Genomic DNA, 22,069 nt, shown 5'->3' with positions numbered 1-22,069 from the left:
AAATGTTTGAATGTCTCTAAGTTTTGCTACTGTAAACATCTCCATTATAAAGTTTTCTGCATAAATAAATTTTGACTTCTTTAATTCTCCCCTTAAAAGAGATTCTTAAAAGTGAAATACTGAGTTGAAAGCTTAGACTAGTTGGGCTGGGGATTTAGCTCAGTAGCACGTGCCTCCCTGACAAGTATAAGGTCCTGAGTTTGAGTCCCAGTACATACCCCCCCAAAAAAGTTACGCTAATTAAGCCTTCATGATATACAAGTTAAATGCTTTTTTCAGAACTGTTATATACATTTCTATTCTCACATCATTATTGAGCATCTCACCATGACTTTGCTAGTACCAAATACTACTACTTCAAAGCACTGCCAATTGGATAAAGTGTCTTCTTTCAGTTCAACTCTGCTGATTGTGATACACATGATTAGAATTTGTCTTGGTAAATTGTAAAGTCACTTTTATCACTAGAAATTACCCTCTTTAGCTCTGGTTATCTTTGCTCGAAAGCCTGCTTCATCTGATATTAATATATCTATACTAGTTCCCTTTTTATTAGTGTTTGTAAAGCGTATTTTCCCTCTTTTACTCTTAACCTATACTATATTTCAAAACAGTTTCTTGCAGACAACATATAGTTGAATAACATTTTTTCATCCATTCTGCCAACCACTCTCCTTTATTGGATATGTTTAGGCCATTTACATTTAGTGCAATTATCTATGTTATAATTTAAGTCTGTGACCTTAATGTTTTGTTCATTCCCTCTGATCCTTGTTGCATTGTGCACCCTCTCTTACATTCCTGTGATTCAGCTGAACATTTTAAGAAATGCATTCCATGTTAATTAACCTATATTGTTGAGTATATATCTTTGTATAGTTTTATATGTGATTGCTCTAAGGCAGGGCTTCTCGACCTCAGCATTTTGGTATTTGGGGCTGAATAACTCATTATTGCATGGGTCTTTTCTGTACATTTTATGAAGTTTAGCAGCATTCTTGACCATGACTGACCAGATGGCAATAATACTTGTAATCACGTTTCCAGACACTGCTAACTGTCCCCTGAGGGACAAATCATCTCAGTTGAAAACCACTGCTCTAGAAGTTATAATATATGTTCATCATTTATTATAGTCTAGTTGTATTGGTATTTTATCACTTCAGGGAAAATGTAGAAACTGCCAGCTTTTAGGTCCCTCTATCCTTTATTACCTTTATTGAGAACACTTACCTACATTGAGAACCACTTCAGACAATATAATTTTTGCTTTTAGCCAAACATAATGTTTAAAGCCTGAGAAGAGTCTACCATATTCAGTCATATATTTACATTTTATGTTCAGGCTTCCTTTCTGATGTCCCAAATTTGTTATTTATTTTCTGCCCAAAAAAGATTCTTTTAGTTATTCTTTTAGTTAAGTTTGTGGCTAATAAAGTCTTAGTTTCCCTTCATCTGAGGCTGTCTTTATAACGGATATTTTTGCTAGGTTGATTATTCTTTCATCACTAGAAAATAACCTTATTCCCATTCTTTCTGGACCCCATGGCAGTGAGAAATTGACTAAACTTTCTGCTCAAACTCTCTGCTTAAGAGAAAGAATGTAGCCCATTACCAAAAGAAGAGATGGAAAAGAGAGATCTGCCAATCTCCAGGCTGTGGTTCCCACTGAAGAGACAGAGGGGAGAAGCTTTGTCCTGGTGTTGAGCTGGAGTAAAGTCTTTATAGGCAAAATGGCTCTTTCTTTCTGGATCACTCTTTCCCAGCTATCTGACTACAGTGGTCAGGCTTTCCTCGGGTCTATTTTTGTTTTGGTTTCTTTGGTGCCATTTAGTTATGGATATGTGGTTTTTTTCCTTTTATATCTTGGCTGGAACTTTGGCACACACACACACACACACACACACACACACACACACACAGCTGGGTAGTTCTTTAAAACCTGAGGTCACTACCAGTCTACAGTAAGTCACCAACTTACAGACGAGTTCTGTTCCAGGAGAACATTCGTAAGAAGGATTCCTTCCAAGTCTGACAAAGTCGTATACAGTACACCTGTGGAAGTTCACAGCGCAAATGTTTGTAAGTTAGGGACTCACTGTTTTTATGTTGATGCAAGGCAGTAGGCACAGCCTAAAATTTTCTGAGCTTCTCACTTTTTTGAGAACCCAAGGAAAGCTATGAACCCTTGGGAAATGCACCAATACTCAGTATTTTGCATGTGCATTTCAGATGTCCAGAAAGCCCTTAAGCACCTATGCCATGGATTCCTTCTGAAGCTGTTCTTCCTCCTTTGAAGTAAACCACCTGTGTACAGAGTCAAGCTGAGACTGTCTCTAACAGACTAAGTGATCAGAGGAAAGATTTCTACATGCTGGTGTCTTCCTCTGCCAGCTGTGAATTACCACAGAAGTGGCTCCTTCAAATTTTCCTTTAAAGCAGCCCTCCAAAAAGTCCTTTATTCTGCTCTATGAAACTAAGGAAATGTTACCCTTTAACCAACAGTCACTGAAAATATCCACGTTTCTCTCTCCAGGCTGGTGTCTGTCTGGAACCTTTGCGAGACACGTGATACAGCTTAAGCGCATGATTTCTCTCCCATCACAAGGAGGGAACCGGGATTAATTCCATCCAGGTGTGGGGACTATTTGGAGGTAGCGCTTGTTTGGCAGCACAAATTGAATGCACTGACGCTTCACACTTTTTAGCATTCCCAGTGCTCAGCCCTGCACAACACGACACATACACACAGCTATATGGCTACTCCAGCTTCATGCGTCAAATTTACCATGTAAACATTCCAGGAGGAAAGAAAATGTTGTCACAAACACTATATTGGTCAACTTCACATTTAAAAGGTAAGCTAGTTCTTTATAGAAAACATTTCATCTTCTGTACGATGTTTGATTTCTTTTAATTCAAAGACACTTGGATCAACTCATTTTCTTGTCCACAAATTTGCCTTCCAAAGTGCTGTCTCCTGCATGGTAAAATGACCCTTGAGATTCAAGTTTCTCATCCTGACTCCCCGGTCTTGATAAAGGAAACAAATTTTAATTTCCTTTTCATCTTACTAGCTATTCTAGAGGAATATAATTCAATGTGTTCATTGAGCTGTTGGCTGTGACAGTGTCCCATAGCAGAGCTTGAAAGGTAAAATTAGGCTGAAGAGAGTAGTAAAGAAGAGGAGGGAAAATGAGAGGTTAAACAGTGTCGGATGACTTACATAATGGGGTGCTCAGGCAGGGAGCATGATTAAACATCTCTGCTTAGAGTAAAATTTGCCCTTCAGATATTCCTGTTATGCCAAAGTCATTGAGTTTTGCCTCCAAATATTACTAAAAATTTAAAATACAAAGAATTACAGTATACCCCCCAAGAAGTTATAGTTCAAAGTTGGCAGCCTCATCGTTCACAGCCTCATTGTTTGCAGATTTTTCTTTACAATCTAATAATTGTTTGCACAGACTCTCCCAATTTCTCAGAAACCGCAACTATCCTCCACAATTGTTTTTTGGGGAATGGGGTTGCAAGGAGCCAATCCGAGAGCGTTATTCAGTTCTCCATGCTCCTGATTGGCTGCTGCCATGTAACCCATCTCTGATGGATGCATCAGCTCTGGCCAATGTATCACAACAGGTTGCTGTAATGCCTATAGCTATCTCTCATGTTCTTGGTTTTGCTCTTTTTAAAGAACATCCCTAAAATGCCACCAAAACACCCTTGCACCTTCTATGGCTTTATTAATACAGTGCTTTATTAAGTTAAATTACATAACTGCAACGACATAGCATATTTAGGGTTTTTTTTTTTTTTTTTTTTTTTTTTGGTTTTTCTCCGGTACCGGGAACCGAACTCACGACCTTGCACTTGCCAGGCAGGCGCTTTTGCCGCTGAGCTAAATCCCCAGCCCCCATATTTAGGGTTTAAACTACTAAAATAAGCGTTTACAGGCATTCTTCTGAACTTACCTGAAACTCAGTTTTTTACAATTTACAAGTGCTCTAGGAACATAATTTCCATCAACATAATTTCCGAGGGTCCACTGTATATGCACCAAATTGAGAAAGTACAAAAAGGCACAGCAAGCACATATCTTAAGCAGAGTGCTAGTCAGTTTTCTTCTAGCTGAGACACAATACCCAATACCTACAACTTAAAGGAAGATAATTTATTTGGCTTACAGTTTCCTGGGAGTTCAGTCGAAGGTTGGCCGATTCCAAGGCAGAAAAGCATGGGAGAAGGGCTTTCTTCCTGGCAGAAAAAAAGCTGCTTGTCCCATAGTAGCCAGGAAGCAGAGGGAGCAGGGAAAACCAGGACCAAAATCCACCCTTCCAGTCACATCCCCTGACTGGCTTCCAATCAGGTCCCACCTCCTAGCAGCACTAGAACTCACCCAAGGATGAATCCACTGATGAGAGCAGTACTCCCTTCATCCAATCATCTTCCAAAAGCCCCACCTCTGAACACATGAGACCACTAGGGGACATTTCAGATCTAAACCATAACAGCAGAATTCTGAAAGCAGTCTTCCCAGGAAGCAGCAGCTAGAGCTGTGACCATGAGGCGTTAGGCTGCAGGGCAAGCAGGAACACTGGGAAACACAATAGAGAAAACAGTCACCCCCTCTTGAACTCACTCTCTGTGAAATTCACTGACTTGTATTTTGGGAAGAAATGGGGGCTGTTCAGGGAGCTGAGAGGGAGGGAGACCTAGAGACACTGCGGACAGGCCCTCTAGGAGAAATGGCACTTGGTATACAGTTTTTCCGTTTCCTCTTCTGCAGGCCAATTCCCTAGCCACATCCTAGACCCGTCAGCAGAGTTTGAGCCATGGCAGCCTAGTGTCAGCCTCCATTTTATTGGAGAATGAATGTCCAAGCCAAGTGCAGAGGACAGCACCCTGCCAGCAGCACTGAGCTACTGAAAGAGGACAGGGTAGCTGGAGAAGGTGGACCATAGAGGGACACAGGCCACCAAGATCTTCAGGAAGGGCTGGCCATGGACCAAGTGTCCTATTGTCCTTCAAGAGAGGAGCTCAAGTTGCTAAATTTAGAAAAATAAATGGGCTCCTCAAAACGATAGAAAATGAGGCCACTTAGGAGGCCATTTCTAACTGCCAAGTGCCAGTGTGTGACTGTATCCCTAAAGATGGGAAAGGAGCGGAGGGCTGAGGCATTCTGGATGCTTCCTAGAGTTCCAGGATATACTCAGCTAAAACCCTTTTGGTTCTGATTATTAAAGTTTAAACAAAAACAGGCTCAACGTTACATCTAAGGTAAATTTTTCAGCTTACAGAAAAGTTTGCCTAGAGAAGCTCACATTAAACAGCAGCAGATCAAAACATAATTTTCTGCTGTCAGACCCCGAGGTGCCACACAGGATCCTAAAGGGACAATGAGTGGCCCCCTCAATTCCCCCTCAGGCAGGGCAGGCTGTTCTAACCAGTGGGATGCAGGTAAATGCCACACACTTCCAATTTCTCTAATTACTTTTCTAAACCTTTGACCCACAAAGCAGCATTTGAACTGCTTCTGCTGATCGATGGCTATAATGTAGGGTTATGCCTCACCAGCATTTGTTATTCGTTGATTTCTTAATGGTAGCCATTCTTTCAGGGGTAAGATGAAATCTTAATTTTTTTAAATTAGCATTTCCCTTTTGGCCAATGATAATGAACATTGTTTCATGTACTCGTTGTATTTCTTCAAATATCCATTTTTTTAAATTAGGTCTTTAAATTTGGGAGTTTTAATTTTTGGAGACCTTTATATAGTCTGGATATTAGTCCTCTGTCTGCGGAGTAGCTGGACATTTTTTTCCCCACTCTGTACATTGTCTCTGCACTTGGTTTCCTTCGCTGTGCAAAAGCTTTTTAGTGTGACCCCATTTGTTGATTCTTGGTATTATTTCTTGCACAACCAGGGTTTTATTCAGAAAGTCTTTGCCTATACCTATGTCTTAATAAGTTCACCTATTTTGTCTTCCAGAAGATTCTGTTCTGATGTAGAGATCTTGGATCCATTTTTATTTTAATTTAATGCATGATGAGAGATATGGATCTAAGTTCAAACTTGGGCATGTAGATAGCCAGTTTTCCCAGCACCATTTGTTAAAGAGGCTAGCTTTCCTCCAGTGAAGGGATTTGGCCCCTTTGTTAAAGATAACATAGCAGAGCATACCTGGAGTTGCTCCTGTATCTTCTATTCTGTTTCACTGATCCACAAGTCGTTTTTGTTTTTGTTTTTTTGCCACTATCATACTGTTTTTATGACTCTAGTTTTGTAGTATAAATTGAGGTCTGGGATTGTGATGTCCCCTGCCTTGTCATTGCTACCCAGAATTGCTATTGCTGTTCTAGGTCTCTTCTGGTTCCAGAGGAATGTTTTTCTCCTTTTCTGTAATAAATGTTATATGGATTTAATGCAGTCCTGATAAAAATACCAATAACACTTTTGGAAGTATGACCATTTTAAGTATATTGGTTCTTCCTATCCAGGAACAGGGGATATCTTTCCTTTTTCTGATATCCTCCTCCATTTCCCTTTTCAAAGTACTATAGTTTTCACCATAGAGGTCTTTCATTTCTGTGGTTAGGTTAATTCCTGTTTCATTTTTCTTGATGCTATCATCACAGGCATTGTCCCTAATTTCCCTTTCGGTGAACTTGTTATTGGTGTACAGGATTGATTTTTGAGTGTTGACTTCATGTCCTGTTACACAAGTGAATTTGGTTGTTAGTTCTAGGAGTCTTTTGGAGGAGTTTTTGGGGTCTTCTATGCAGAGAATTATGTCATCTGCAGCTAATGATAATTTAACTTCTTTCCCTATGTATATTTCTTTTATTTCTTTCTCTTGTCTCATTGCTCCAGCTAGTATTTTTAAGAACTATGTTGGACAAAAATGGTGATAGTGGGTATCTTTGTTTTGTTCCTTGAGGGAAAACTGTCAGTTTCTCTCCATTAAGTATAATATTGGCAATTGGTTTGTTATAGATGGCTTTACAAGATTAAGGTAAGGGCATTCTATTCCTATTTTCTTGTGGGTTTTCATCATGAATGAATGACAAATTTTGTGAAATGCTTTTTCTGCATCTATTGAGGTTTTCGCCCTTTCTTCAATGTATGTGATGAATTGAATTTATTGATTTGCATATATTGAACCATCTTCTCTGCATCCCTGGAATGAATCCTAATTGGTCGTGGTGTATAATCTTCTTGATGATTTGCTGCATTGTGTTTGCCAGTATCTTAATGAGGACTTTTGCATCCATGTTCATAGAGATTGGTCTGTAGTTACCTCTTTTGGTTGGATCCTTCTACGGTTTTGGAATCGGAGTAATACTTCCAGGAGTGATTTTGGGAAGGCTGCTTTCCTTTTGAGTTTATTAAAGAGTTGGAGGAGTATTGGTGTTAGATCTTATCTAAAGTTCTTATAGAATTCAGCAGTGAATCTGTCAGGACCTGGGTTTTGCTTTTTCTTTCTTTCTTTTTTTTTTTTTTTTTTTTTGTACTAGGAATCGAACTCAGGATCTTCTGCTTGCCAGGCAGGTACTGCACTACTGAGCTATATCCCTGGCCATGTTAGGGATGTAGCTCGGTGGCAGAGTGCTTGCCTAGCATGCACAAGACCCTGAGTTCAATTTTCAATACCATTATTTTTTGGCCTGCGTTTTTCTTAGTTTGTAGGGGTTTTTTTTTTATTACTTCTTCAATTTTACTTTATGATATTGGTTTATTTAAAATTTTTGTATCTTCTTGGTTCAGCTTTGGTAGTTCATACATATCTAGGAATTTATCCATTTCTTCTGAGTTTTCCATTTTATTAAATACAGATTCTCAAAGTAATTACCAATAACCTTCTGGATTGGGGTAGAACCCATTGTGATTTCACCTTTTTCATTTCTAATTTCATGGCTTTGGGTCTTTTCTTTTTTAAATAAAATTGACAAAAGGGTTTGTCTGTTTTGTTCACTCTTTCAAACAACCAACTCTTTGACTCCTTGAATCTTTGTATTGTTTTTCAGTCTCCATATCATTAATTTCTGCCCTAATCGTTATAATTTTCTTCCTTTTGTTCTTATTTTTCTAAGACCTTGAGTGGTATCATTAAGTTATTTATTTGAGCATGTTCTAATGTGGAAATTTGCTGCTATAAACTTCCCTTTTAGGACTGTTTTCATTGTGTCCCATAGGTTCCAGTATGTCACAATGACATTATTGTTTGATTGTAGAAACTATCTAATCTCCTCTTTAATTTCATTTGTGACCCTTACTGGTTTTTTTATTAGTACATTTGTGATACATAATTACATTCATTTGGGGGAATTAGTACATATGTGTGGTATTTTAAGCACCGTTCCTTCCCTACTCCTGTCCCTTCATGGGCACAGGCCAGTGTTGGAATCACCGCAGCACTCGAAGCGGTAATGTGCAAGTCTGCAGCTTCCTCAGTGGGAGTGACACCACACACCCTGCAGAGGGGAGATTTCCCCTCCCGTGTTTCGTCAGACACAGTCTTCTAGTTGGCATCCCCCACTTGGGTCTCGATTGTGCACAACATACTATTTTATAAAAATGAGACTGACCAGTGTGGGCCAGGATCTTCTAGGACAGCGGTGATGAAACTATGGCATGCATAGCATGGCCAGCTGTTCGTTATCATCGAAAGCTCTAACGTTCACCGTCACTGTTCCAGGAAAAGACAGCAGGACAATGGAGATTCACTTGACTAGCTTAGGAGGTGGTTGTGGTGTTAAATGAAGTCCAAATTCTTCAGAAAACAGCAATGAGTGATTCACTGAGGCTGTTACTTGTAATAAAAGTGCTATTCATCAGTGCTTTGCTAGGTCCAAATATGAGCAAAACAAACGATGATGTTAGGATGATTAAGTACTGCCCAGTTCACTGAGGCTGGGACTACACTTCTAAACTATCCTTTCATGCAATAAATTAGCTTGGAATGAACATGTACTCTTCTGACCTTTGTGGTTGGCTGAAATCTACAGGGTCTAGCAATCTGATGATTTAGGTCCTTGCTCATTAGAAATGCCAATATGTAACAGGAAAAGGAAATCCATTCATCAATATGTTCTTCTGGGAAAATAAGATAAAATACAGGAGAACTGATCTTTATAAAAGCTTTCATTCCCTTAGGAAAATCACAGGCTAATAACAGAGAAAAGATGCTGGGCAGCAAGTTTGCAGGGCTTTCTCCTGCTTTCCAAAGTTCTGCAGTATGCCCAATGCCTTTCTCCAAGGCCACCTCTTTCTTGAGCTCTTCCTTGTCCTCCCACAAAGTCCCTCACCTACTTGCTGCCTGTACACCTGCTCTTTCCCGTTCAGCAGGCCCAGATGGGGCTATTTTTTTCAGGCACACTGAACTCCAGCCTGTTGAACACAAGTAAACATGTAGGAAATATGCTGATGTGGATCTTAGGAATAAAATCTCAGTCCTATCATCCCATCAGTCAATGAGTCAAAGATTAATAAAAATATCAATCTATTCATCCTTAAATCTAAAGTGTAGCTACCATGGTCTTAGACTCGTTAACTTCTCCTTGCCCAATACTTCATAAACTAACTACTTTCCTTGGTTGCATGTCACTTGCTAATTATTCATGTGACAAACCCATCAACCAACCTAAAGTTAGGCACTACAGTGGAAGCAACCGTCTTTCTCTCTGGAGCAGTGGTGGCAAACCTATACCATGTGTGTTGTTTTTTCTTTAAAAAAAAAAAGATGTTACTGTATAAGTTGTTTTTTTCCTAAACTAAACCTCAGTATTCAGGTTGAACTGCAGTGCTGGCACTTTGTGATAAATAAGTAGCTTTGGGTTGTTGTTTGGGCAGTCATCTCTAAAAGGTTCGCCATCACTATACATAGATCTCTTGTATTTTATCTTATTTTCACAGAAGAACATATTGATGAGTGGGTTTTCTTTTCCTGTTACATATTGGCTTTTCTAATGAGCAAGGATTTGAATTACCAGATTGCTAGACTCTATAGATTTCAGCCAACCACATGGGTCAGAAGAGTACATGTTAGAGTGAGACAACTCATTTCTGTACTATAAACATGCAGATTGTACATGGAAAATGGGTGCCTAATATCTTACCCTCCATATTTGTTAATAGGTAACAAGGCTGTAATGGAGCTGCTCTGTGGAGAACAATTAGTCTCCTTCCCACCAGTCAGCAGGCCCACTTCCCAGAAGCAAACACTGTTACTGGCCTTCCATAAAACATAGTCTAGGATACAGGAAAAGTCTCTGCTCTACCTCTGTCTTTCCACAAGGAGGGATTATGGAAATTTTCAAACACTAATAATGAGAGAAGCGTATAGTGGAATTCCTATCTAGCCAACTTCAGCAATCATAACACTGCTGTCACTCTTGTCTCATCTTATGTCTTTGGTTTGAAGTTAAATGGCAGCACATCACCTCCTTGTTTCCCCTTTGATTATACTGTGTTGGTTGTATATGCTTCTGCCTTGTTCTTTTCGCAAATGCATAGTGTTTCATTATAGAGGCAGATTCATGATGTAATCTGTGCTCTGCTGATGGCCATATAGATTATTTCCAGTAGTTTGTGACTTCAAACAGGCCCAAGATATTTGAAGTCACAAATCTTGTTTCTGCCCAACATGTCTGTAGGATAAATACTAAAAGCTCAATTGCTGTGCAGAGGCCATGTGCACTTAGAAATGGGATAGATTGGGTGGAACAGCCGCTGAAGAAGTTGTCTCAATTTCTATTCCCAGCTCTTCACCAACAAAATGTGTTCAGAGATTTATCCTCACCAATCTGATAGGTGTACATTTTCCTCCCTATAAGTAAGATGAGGCATCTTTATACAAGTTTAAGACCATTTTTTTGTGAGCTGCCTTTTCATCTTTGCAGTTTCTGTTGTCATATTTAGAACAGCTTGACCACACAGCAGGCATATTTTTAATTTCTTATACTTTCATGACTTTTTCATATTTATACATTTGATTCACTTGCTATTTATTTCAGAGCATAAAATAAAGTAGGAATCTGACTATATTTTCTAGCTGGCAAGTTGGAAAACCTCAACAACAGTTATTGTACCTCCCCAGGCTGCTGCTTTAGCTTAGATTTTGGCCCAATAATATCTCAATTGCGTAGTAGCTTATAGTTATTACGTGCTTTTAAGAAAAAATTAAAATACAATTGCAGTGGTTTTCAGAGAAAAGCTAAGTTACAATAACCCAGGCTGCCACCTTCCTGGATGTGGAAGAATGACCAGTTCACATCAGTCAGTTCTAGAATGCCTACACAATTGTAATTTATAACATTTATAGTCTTCTGCTCTATAACCATAATTCCCATAATATTTTTAGCCATAGATAGGCTAAATGTGGGTAGCAAGATGCGTTCATGCTGCCCCAAGCCCTGTGTGACATCTCTGGCATTTTCTGGTAATGACATCCAGTCTCTCTGCAGAGATCTCTCTGGACGGCAGGACATGTTTCCTCTTATCATGTGGAAGCTGATAACAGTCGAGAATTCCTCACGACAATGGTCAAGGCAAAGGGTTACATTTAGATGTCTCTAAAAAATTTGAAATATGAGCCTCTTGCTAGATCATGAGCAGAAAGTGGAGGAGTGGGACATGCTAAAAACTTAAGAGCATACCTAGATTCTTCTCCAGGACCTGGAAGAAGTGGAGAGGGAAGAACAATGAGGTTTGAAGTCTTTGTTTCCCTTGTTTCCTTGTTGAAATGAAAATAGATCTGAAGAAATACTTATTGAGCATGAGTCCTTTCTTAGCTCCATACAGATGAATCTTGGTGGCCAGGCTGGATTCCTCTGGGAAAGCCCAGGTTTGGGTTTTGCAAACATAGCAAGAAAAGCAACACGAAAAGGCACTATGGAAATTCTGCCCCTTTCACCAGAGTCAAAGCGCATGTAGATGGGCTTCTGACACCTGAAAAGTGAGGAAGCATCTCCCTAGACCAACCCCACAGTTCATGCAGTCTTGTCCCATGAAGCCTGGCCAGAAGTGAGCATCTCACCTGGGCACAATGTTTGTATGAGATTTGTTTCCATACAAGCCATGTCCTGTTCCTGGTGAGAGGGAATGTGCTGTCCCCAGGTTTGAAGTAGTACTCTCGGTCAGCATCTCAGCTGTTTGGGCTTTTATCACTATGGTGACCATATCATTTATCCTGCAAAGCAGGAGACACATCAGAGAATGTAATTAATAATTAAACAGGACCATATGCATAAATTGGGGCTATCCCAGGGAAACTAGAATGAATTGCCAGCCTAATTACGCTCTCCGTTTCCATGATAAATCCAAATATATTGCACTAGTCTCTAATATATACCTCATTTTTTCTCTAGTGTTGCAGTGAAAACCTGACATTATCTTTATTGCCAAGACTAGGTACTTAGTCATACTTAGCAGCAAAACTGGTATCACTTAGTAATGAATTATTTAATCTCCAAAGTCTTTCAATTTTATGAGTACATGCATTCATTTTTACATTACACACTGCTATCTTGCTCATGCCTTTCTGTTACAGGAAATGGAGCTTGATTTGTTGCCTTAGTTTATTACCCAAAGATTGTTGGAAGGGTGATGGTGCTTGTAGAAGGTAAATTTACTCAGTCCATTATAGTTGCAGAGTAGCGGCAGTGGGTGACACTCACTTGTTGGTGACTATGTGGCAGGTCCTGCGCTGAGAATGTCACTGTCTCAGTCCCTGGTTAGCCCCTAAGGAAAGAAAACCAACCTCATCTCCTCATGCTCAGGAACTAGAAAACACACAACCCATGCCCTCAAGCACATTATACAGTCTATTCCTCATTGATGAATTTATTCTATAATCTACAGTCGGTTAGTATTTCCTTTAATAGAGAAATGTCACTTGAGAGTCTGTCTCTTGTTCAGTGCCTGTTTCCTAACTGAATCTACCTGTTGTCACTTGGTTCATTTCCCACACAGCTGTGGTTTACAGACTTCTGTGGTGGCTCCTATGTTTTGCAGAGCTAGGTTACCTGGTGGTATTTCCACTGAACTCCAGCAATAAGAACTTAGAAATTCAACTCAAATGTTTTAAAATAATTTTCAAGTGTTTCTAGATGTATGGAATACTGAGTCCTGTGATGATGTGATTTTTCTTGCTGCTTTTTGAGATAGGGTTCCCTCTGCTACCCAGGCTTAGTCATGAATTCCTGGGCTCAACTGATTCTCTTGCCTCAGTTTCCTGGGTAGCTGAGCTCACAGGAATGCCCTACTGTGTGCTGGGCTATGATATTGCATTCAATCATTTAATATCTGTAACCTTCTGTCTCTCTGGAGGTTCCAGCACCAGTTCCTACACACCTGTGTGTCTATGAGTCTTCTAGTCTCCAAAACTTAGAGCAGAAGGTGGCTTGGCACCCAGACTCACCCTGGACACCAGCAGACAACTGTGTCACATATTTACTGACTTGCTGTCTCTCATTGGCAACCAAGAAAGTAAGCCCCATAGAAAGAGGTGCCTTATGATTTTGCACCTGCACTATTTCTGTTGCTTTTTATTTCTATTAAAAAATTGAGGGAATGCTGACATTACTGATAAACATTACATATGTGCTAGAAACTTCCTGTGCATTATTTTATTTAATCTTCATAATAAAGCTATGAGATAGGTCTTGTTTGCTTGTATTTTCCAGAAGAAATTGAGATTCAAAGAGGTCAACTGACTTGACAAGTCCCAAAACACTGGTCTTTGGATAAAACCCAGCATAGAATAGCCCCCAAGTTCAAGCTCTTCCACCTCCTTTGGCTGACATCTTCCCTGCCTCCTGGCCAATGACACACTTCCACCCAGCTTCTGCAGGCTTGACTTGTCTTTCAAACCACTGGGTCAATTCTTTGAACTAATTATAGGAAGTATTCAGGTGAAAGAACTTCAGCAGATCATGCCAGATAATCTAGACCAGACTTTGGAACACTGGCCATCCATATTCACCAGTCCACCACAGCTTGGCCAGTTCTTTCATATGATAACAGAGAAATGGAGTAATTAGTGTAATGCTTAAAATATTTTACCAGCTTCTCATTTTAGGTCTTTATAAATTGAAAAGCCATGTAAAGGCAGAGGAAAGTTTACATCCCTTAGGTAGTATTAGCACAGATCTCCAATACGAACTCCAAAGCCCATGAACACTATGGGATTGGCAGATTCATGATTGTTTTATATGCATTTATGAATAAATCTCTAAATGTCAGAGAAAATTTGGGCAATTAGGTTAACAAAGGTCACTCCTCCACCTCATACAGTGACGGGGATTATCAGTAAATGAGCCTATACCGTGCAGCAATTTACCGTTCTTCAAATATTGCTTTTCAGGAACTCTGATGGAAGTGTTGATGCCTGGTTATGAAGCTAAGGAATCATGCATAATTTTATGTTTATTGCAGGGGATTCATAAGCCAAACCCTCCTCAGAAGCCTCTGCCTGCCAATCCTTTGAACAGGACAACTCGGCTTTCTAATGCTGCAGTGAAGACACCGGGACAGCAGGAGCCTGGGTTTCGCCCAGCACCCATTAGGTGGGTCTCCTCTCTCTAGTGGCTTTGGGGTAGTGGGCTAGGTTATGCCTTGTGTTCCTATGACTGGGGACAACAGGAAATAGAAACATAATCAAAAGCAGCAACAGGAGCCACAGCTGCAAGCGTTACCGCCTAGCTCTCAGCAAGGGCCCAGAATGCCTAAGCAACTGGCTCAAGATGAGGTAGAACTAGATGGCATAGCTGGGAAAGCTGTGGCTGCTGATATGGCCCTGGCCTTGTCTCACAAAGGCACTAAGAAGAAAAACAGTGTGATCGCATGATGGTTAGATACCCACTTCCAAAACTCTCACCAAGACCAAGTCTCCCCAGACCCTGGGATCCTGAGACATAGGTCAGGTTTGTGGGTAAATGACAGGTAAAGCAGAAGCAGCAGCTTAAAGCAGGAGATTAGGGGCTTCTCTATGCAACAGAATTGCCCTTAAAGGCTTGCTCCTGCTGGGGTTGTCTGTACACTTTCTCCTAGGGGACTAGGAAGACAGCCTGAATCCTATGTATGCATGGAGGTTAGCCCAATGCCATGGTGGAACTGGTGGTTCACAGTGGTTGGTGAGAGATATTAAATTTCCAGAAATTTTGCAAACAGTGTGTTAAACCTAGCTAAATACTGTATTAAAGACTAAATTCTATAAACTTAAGCTATATAAAAAACCAAGATAATAAGTGCTCAAACATCACTTCTATTTTTTTGTTTTGTTTTGTACTACCTTTTGCTATAATTATTTGTGGCACTGAGTTTGCAGATATCTATTATCCAGGTGGTGGAGTTCAGCATCATGGTACTGCTCATGTCACTTCCATGTTTGGGGACATACTGGTGGTACCTTGGAATCACACCCTGTAGGAGTATTTACACCATGAAAATTGGCAGATGAGACCAGTCAGGCCCTCCTCCCCCAGAAGGCTGTGAAACCCACAGCCCAAACTCTCTTCTGACTCACATGGCAGGATGCTCACTTTATGAGCTCAAAGGAACCAAAGGTACTGACTATTGGCCAGGCCCTGTGCACAGTAATTCATATCTCAGAGGGGGAAGACACACACCAGTGATTACAGGCTCTGGGAAGAATGTCTGGCCTATGAAAGAAATAGCTGCCTAATAAATCTCACAGATAAAGGCAGTCAAAGGGTCAGTCCAATGGTTTAATTCCCAACTGCAGAAATACGGAAAAAATTGCATAGCATCCTAATTATTTCATTGTGGTTTGCATGTTGATTTTAGAGTTGCTTTTTTTCCCCCCTCTCTTTATTTGGAGGGGGAAAACACTACTTTACATGAGCATGTTAAGGGGCTGGTTCCTTTTTTAAATGCCCTTAAGCAGTGGCCTATCTCACCTCTACCTCACCATAGTAATCAGCTCCTCTCTACCTGTTTATTTTAGAAGGATCACACATAGCCTGCTCTGCTGTGGTTATCAACAGCTCTGCTACCCAGTAGCCACTGGTAAAAAAATAAAAAATTGGCCCAGGGATGTAGCTCAGTGGCATAAGTTCCTGCCTGGCAAGTGCAAGGTCCTGAGTTCCATTCCCAGTACCAAAATAAATAAATAAATAAATCAAAATCTGCTATCAATGTAAATACACACTCGACTTTGAAGACTTAGAACCCCTGAAATGCCAACTGTCTTATTCATTTTCACACTGATGACATGTTGGAATAATACTCTAAATGCATTGGGTTAAATGAAATGTATTACCAAAATTAATTTCATATATGTCTCACTTTTTCAAGTGGCTATTGGAAAACCTAAAATTACCTAAGTGACTCACATCATTTTTTTCTGTTGGACCATGCTCTTCCAGAATCAGCTGGTAGATGGGAGAAATAGCTTTGGTGCGGGCTTCTCTGGTGATCAACCATCCATTGTAAACCACTGGGAATTCTGCAGCCCTGAGCAAGGTTCTTGATATCATTTGCAACCCCTGGCAAAAATAAGAGTGGTCTCCATTCAGATCTAACCTAATAGCTTGTAGGAAAAAGACTTATGCCATCCAAGGCTTTAATATCCACAGAAGTAACACTCAAGATCTCTAAATACAATTTTGTTTTCTTTTCTCTCGATTGCTCTTACTTCAGACCTGCTCCTAAATATCCACACCAAGTGCCCAGATCCACGCACACCGCCTACATTAAGTGAGAAGCAAGTTGACGCCTTTTTTTCAACAGTGAAGACAGAAGTTTGCACTATCTTTCAACTCCAGTTGGAGTGATTTTTTTGTACCAATTTTTAGAACTTTTTAAATTTAAAAAACCATTATTTCAAGAACTTTGAGCTACTGCCGTCGGTGCTGTGCTGTGCTATGGTGCTCTGTATACTTGCTCAGGAACTTGTAAATTATTATTTATGCAGAATGTTTATTACAGTGCAGTGCGCTGTAGTAGGCATTTTTACCATCACTGAGTTTTCCATGGAAGGAAGGCTTGTGCTTTTAATATTTTAGTGAACTTGAAATATCCTGCTTGATGGGATTCTGGACAAGATGTTTACTTTCTGATCAAGGCTTTATTGGGAAACAGTCACCCAGCTGCCCTCAGCTGTGGTTACGGTACCTGACACAATTCGAAAGAGCCCAGGTAGAACACCTTGAGTGATTTTGTGGAATTTCTAACTTGGGCCAGAACTAGGGGCTGAAGTCCAGGCTGTGCTTGGCCTTCAGGGAGGTCCTGGGCCCTGGCAAGCTGACAGGCCCCCAGGACAAAAGAGAAGGATCTGGTTTCTGGCCAGGATGCTTTGGAGAGAACCTGGGTTGCAGTCAGGAACTTTGAGGTGTGGCCCCAACCAAGATAGAGACTGGAATGCCAGGCCAGGCAGAAACTTGACCTGGAGCTGACCAGCCATGAGCACATTTGGACAGCAGACAAAGAAGAGATCTGTAGTTTTGCTCACGGTTTTGCTACATAGACATAGAAACATTAAGAACTTCTTTTACTGGCTGTTTTTTTCAGAGTGCTGGCATTTAACACATTATTTAGATTGGGAATGGTGGTGTTTCCACAAGGAAGCCACTGCAAACCTCCATCTCCCAGTACTGTTTGGAGCTAAGCAAATTACCACATTATCTTCTCAACTATAATACAATGACCTTGTGTTCAGACAGACAGATGAGGCTTTCCATGGGACCATAATGATTTTCAGATGTAAAGTAGTAACCAGATCTAGTCAATCGATTGTTTAGATAAAAATCTCCTTTTACTGAAAGGTTCAACTTATTAAAAATGAGAATCCATATGCTTGCAGAAACTAAAACAAAATGAAATGCTATTCTCCTGGTATAGCCTAAGTCTGCTCTACTGATCAGTATATATTGGACAAAGAAACCTTAAATTCTCTGTAGCACATTTTATTTTCTCAGTTAGACTTCAGGAATCTTTAAAAGATGTTTCTAACATAGTATGAAGCCTTAACACTTGCAGCCTACCTGTTGAGCATCACAGAATGTGAAAAGGAAATCATTTGCCTGATCTTACATATTCCTGAAATGGGCAAGTGGCCCCCTCAACATTTTAGTCTGCCAGTATCTGACTAGGAGGCATTTCCACAAGAAGATCTTCAAGACGCCTGAATCCAGTGGCATGAAAAATATAAAAATGCTCAGATAATGCAAAATGCCATCCTGCCTCTCCCTGTCTTCTGGTTAGGTCATATATAGTTAGTTTTCATATTAGAAGTCAATTGATAATAGTTCTATAATTCACTCTGAGTGTTTTATGATAAGACTTTAGGAGTCATTGCAATGGTTTTCCTATGCCTTGAAGCAGAAAGAAAAATACATACCAAGAATCTTGGTTTGCCTTCCAAAAAACAAAACTGCATTTAACTTTGCCCATGCTCCCCACTATATCCAGGCAACATAGTATTCATAACTGTAGATAAATAAATCTATGTCACAAACACACACAAAAGGGAACCCAGTTCTAATACATTCCAACTCTTATACATCTGTTTATTATACAATTATTTTCTTAAAAATGTAAAGCCATGGTAGATGATATTACTGCTGATGAGATACATACAGAATTACTGTAACTGATATTACATTTGGCAATTGTATTAAGGCCAAAACATATAATATTGAAAAGGTTTACAGTTTTTTATGGTGCATTACGTGGGCATTATCTTTCTAGATGCCCAAATCCTTAGATCTGACATCTTAGCTCCTTCTATTGTGAGTTAGAGGAAGAATATGAATGGACTTTTTTGCTCTTCTTAACTACAAGACCTGTGCTTTTAAAGAACCAGGAAAAGTTTGATATTAAAGGAGGTTAAAACTGTGATCCTATGTCATGTCATCAATGGCCACTTAGGGGCTGTGGCTGGTGACATATTCTTATCTCTACAATACTTAATAGCTTTTATAGAGCCATGCAGTTTATTTCTGAATAAGAGCATATTTAAACCTAATATTCCCTTATAATACACAGATATTAAAAGAGTACTTCCAAGAAGCAATATTTATCAAATAAAACATATATAGCAATAACTTCCATTTTAATGTAACTTAGGAGCCAATAACCAGGATGGTAGTTGTTTTTTGGAGGAAGATATTTTTCTCCCTTTTTATTATATTCATAAAGGATGGAAACAAAAATTAAGAGTTACATTTCAATGGTGATCTGATTATTCTTTCATATTTTTGAAAAGCTTTGTAGGCATAACAGAGTTGATGTGAGTTTTATAAGACTATCACTGAGGAAGTTCAGTGCCTAGACACAAAGGAGGCCTGGAGGTTACTCACTTTCCTTTGTACATCTAGGAATAGCTGCAGGTTATATGACCCCACTTTGTAAGAAAGTATATGGCTAATCTTCCAGGCATTCCATTAAAAGTGTATATCCTGAAATGTTTTTAACAGTTTGTTTTCCTAACACATGGAATCAGATGTGTAGCAACCAAGAGAAACAAGGTGTAACATTTTCCATTGTCGAAATATGCATGCAGAGGTTACACTACCCAGTGTGAATTTTCCAGCTTACACATGTGGGATGACATCACAAAAACCACAACAGCAACAAAATAAACTATATGAGAATAAAGACTTCTGAACTAGTCTCCAAGGGGACATTTTTATGCCTTCTTAACTTTATTAGGAATTCTCAGGCTGAAATTTAGGCCATTGTTCTCTGACAAATCAATACAACACATCAATGCATCCCCTAAAACTGCTAAAACTCCGATCTGTGTCAGAATACTCTTAGGACCTGTGATCCCCTATGGTGCTAAAAAGAGCCTGATGCTGGGCCAACAAGAATGCCTGAGTATCCTCCTGCCACCTCTCAAATGATGTTTACTAAGCACTCTGAGCCAACAAGTCCCTGAGAGGGCAAAATGCCTGGGCAGCTGGGCCAGATCTTCCTAATACACTCGGACCTCTTGCTGGTTTTTCTCACGAGGCTCATTTCATCTTTAAGTTTGGCTAGGTATGACTGCCCTAGATGTCCTAGAGAAAGCTAGGGCAGACTTAGTCTACAGATGCTTCCTCACTGCTCTCAAAATGGTCCCAGCTATATACTAGTGACCAGGTTAAAGTTACAACCCTCCTACAAGTCTCCCCAAACCAGCACTAACCCAGAGATGTGATTTTCAGGCTGGAAGTTTCATACACAGCAAGTGGCTGGTAGGAGTCATCGCAGGTACCACCTTTTCCCATCCCGAACCATGCTAGAAGTCAGCACAATGCTGCCACAACTACTCCCCATGATGTATCAGCAGGCCCATACACATCTTCTGGACACAGTAAGCCAGGGGCAAAAATGGCCCTTTACCTTTACCTTTCCTGGTCACCAGACGCAAGTGCCTTATGGAAGCTAAACCCAATGCTGATGCCTCTCCAGTCTCCAATAATCAAATCTCTTATCTACTTTTGTCAGTACTTCAAGTCAGCCAACATGGTGACTACTACAGTATGTGGCTATCCTGCAGGTCCACCTACTGGACACTCAAAGCCTACCTTCTCCAGGGTCACAGCACAGAGCAACCTTTCCAGCACCCTCCAGCCTTGAATTCCCCCAAGTCCCTCCGCAGGCATACTGACCACAGTGACTTCCCATCTAATGCCTTGTTCTAATTAGCGAAGTTGGCCATAGAAAACTCAATTTAGCTATGCTTGCAAAATTGTCTTGACTCACTCTCAAGTTACTATTGACATCTATTGTTTTTAAACATATTTGAAAACTCCAATCGAGAAACAACCTTCCAAGAAAGATTTGTGAGCCCCATGCACAGAACTATTTCTGAGAAACAAAATACTTCCTACAGCCATCTATTCATATAGGAAAGTACCATTTCCCTGGCTGTTGCAGAGAATATCCTCCCCGCTTTACTTTTGGGAAAGTAGCAGCAGTTTATAATCCAGCCATTATAATCTTGTTTCATATTAAAAACACAAGAAAAATACTACATATGAAATGGTTAAAATAGTTAATAGTGGATAGTGGTAGTCAGAAAATGGAACAGTCAAAAGAACTCTTGATTTAAAGTCATTTGGCTCCTTGGGGTTACATGCCTTCTAATTCCACCCTGATTTCCCATATTGTCTTAAAAGCATGCTCTATATTCCCTGTAATTCTCCTAGAAAATAGCCTTTTAGTCCTTAACTTAGCACATTTAAATCCAGACAGAAGAATATATGATACATGATCATTTTAGTTGTACAAAAAAGTTGCAAACCATTTTACATTTGTGGCCTATAATAAGTAGGTATCTTCATAGGGCAGTGATAGGAAAAACAAATGAGAAAGATAAAACTCTCTAGGCAATAGATGGCCAAGACTTTTAGGACAAGTAGAAGCAGAACTAATAGTTCCCTTACCTCCTTCTGTCAAGTCAAATTGGTAGGTGGTCGGGCAGCCTGAGGTCTGAACGTGTGTGCCAATTGTCAATGCAACTCTTTCACTTGGTTACAGGCTGTTTAGCACAGTACAGATTGAAGTTACGGCTACATAAACCAGCACAGTCATTCTGCAGTGCTTCATCCATTTATAATGCTTTGGTTTGCTAATTTTTTCACATAACTTTTTATGTTACATTCTGTTACTTTTGTACACATTTCTCATATTGGGGATCTACAGGTAAATACAACCTGCTATTTCAGTAGAAAAAGTCATTGTTAAGAATATTATACCCAATAAATGGTAAACAGATAAACATAACAGTGTCTTATTTATTACTGAAAATGTTACAAAAATGGAGACGAAGCCCTCATGTAAAAAATGCATATTCAGGGCTGGAGATTTAGCTCAGCGGCAAAAGCGCCTGCCTGGCAAGAGCAAGGTCGTGAGTTCGGTTCCCGGTACCGGAGAAAAACCAAAACCAAAATAAATAAATAAATAAATAAATAAATAAAAATTGAAATAACTTTAAAAAAAATACATATTCATATTCATTTATAAATGTATGAAACAATTTTGGAGCACAAGAAAATAAGCAATGGGGAGGGGCAGCAAGCAACATACATATTGTTAATTCTCAGGGGCCAGCTGGGGAGG

The 22,069-nt window shown here is 39.8% G+C and overlaps 1 protein-coding gene and 1 long non-coding RNA gene across 2 annotated transcripts in view; one reads left to right on the top strand and one right to left on the bottom strand.

Annotated features, from left to right (window-relative positions):
- Window positions 1-21,728, top strand: part of Adam12 (ADAM metallopeptidase domain 12) — a gene marked incomplete in the record, with an annotated part of 345,893 nt that extends 324,165 nt beyond the window's left edge. The window contains 2 exon segments of the mRNA XM_005402080.2: window positions 14,435-14,565; window positions 16,661-21,728. Coding sequence (XP_005402137.2) covers window positions 14,435-14,565; window positions 16,661-16,721 — 192 coding nt within the window.
- Window positions 4,448-21,476, bottom strand: LOC106146404. Its single transcript, XR_001230828.1, has 5 exons — window positions 21,394-21,476; window positions 16,354-16,506; window positions 12,676-12,739; window positions 12,036-12,188; window positions 4,448-4,594 (listed from the first exon to the last, which is right to left on the bottom strand). It is a non-coding gene; the product is annotated as an uncharacterized LOC106146404 (long non-coding RNA).
- Window positions 21,729-22,069: the final 341 nt, after the last annotated feature.

This window comes from Chinchilla lanigera, unplaced genomic scaffold (genome assembly GCF_000276665.1).
Source record: "Chinchilla lanigera isolate Chin_1 unplaced genomic scaffold, ChiLan1.0 scaffold00076, whole genome shotgun sequence".
Taxonomy (NCBI): domain Eukaryota; kingdom Metazoa; phylum Chordata; class Mammalia; order Rodentia; family Chinchillidae; genus Chinchilla; species Chinchilla lanigera.
This window is presented reverse-complemented; position numbering and strand designations above follow the sequence as displayed.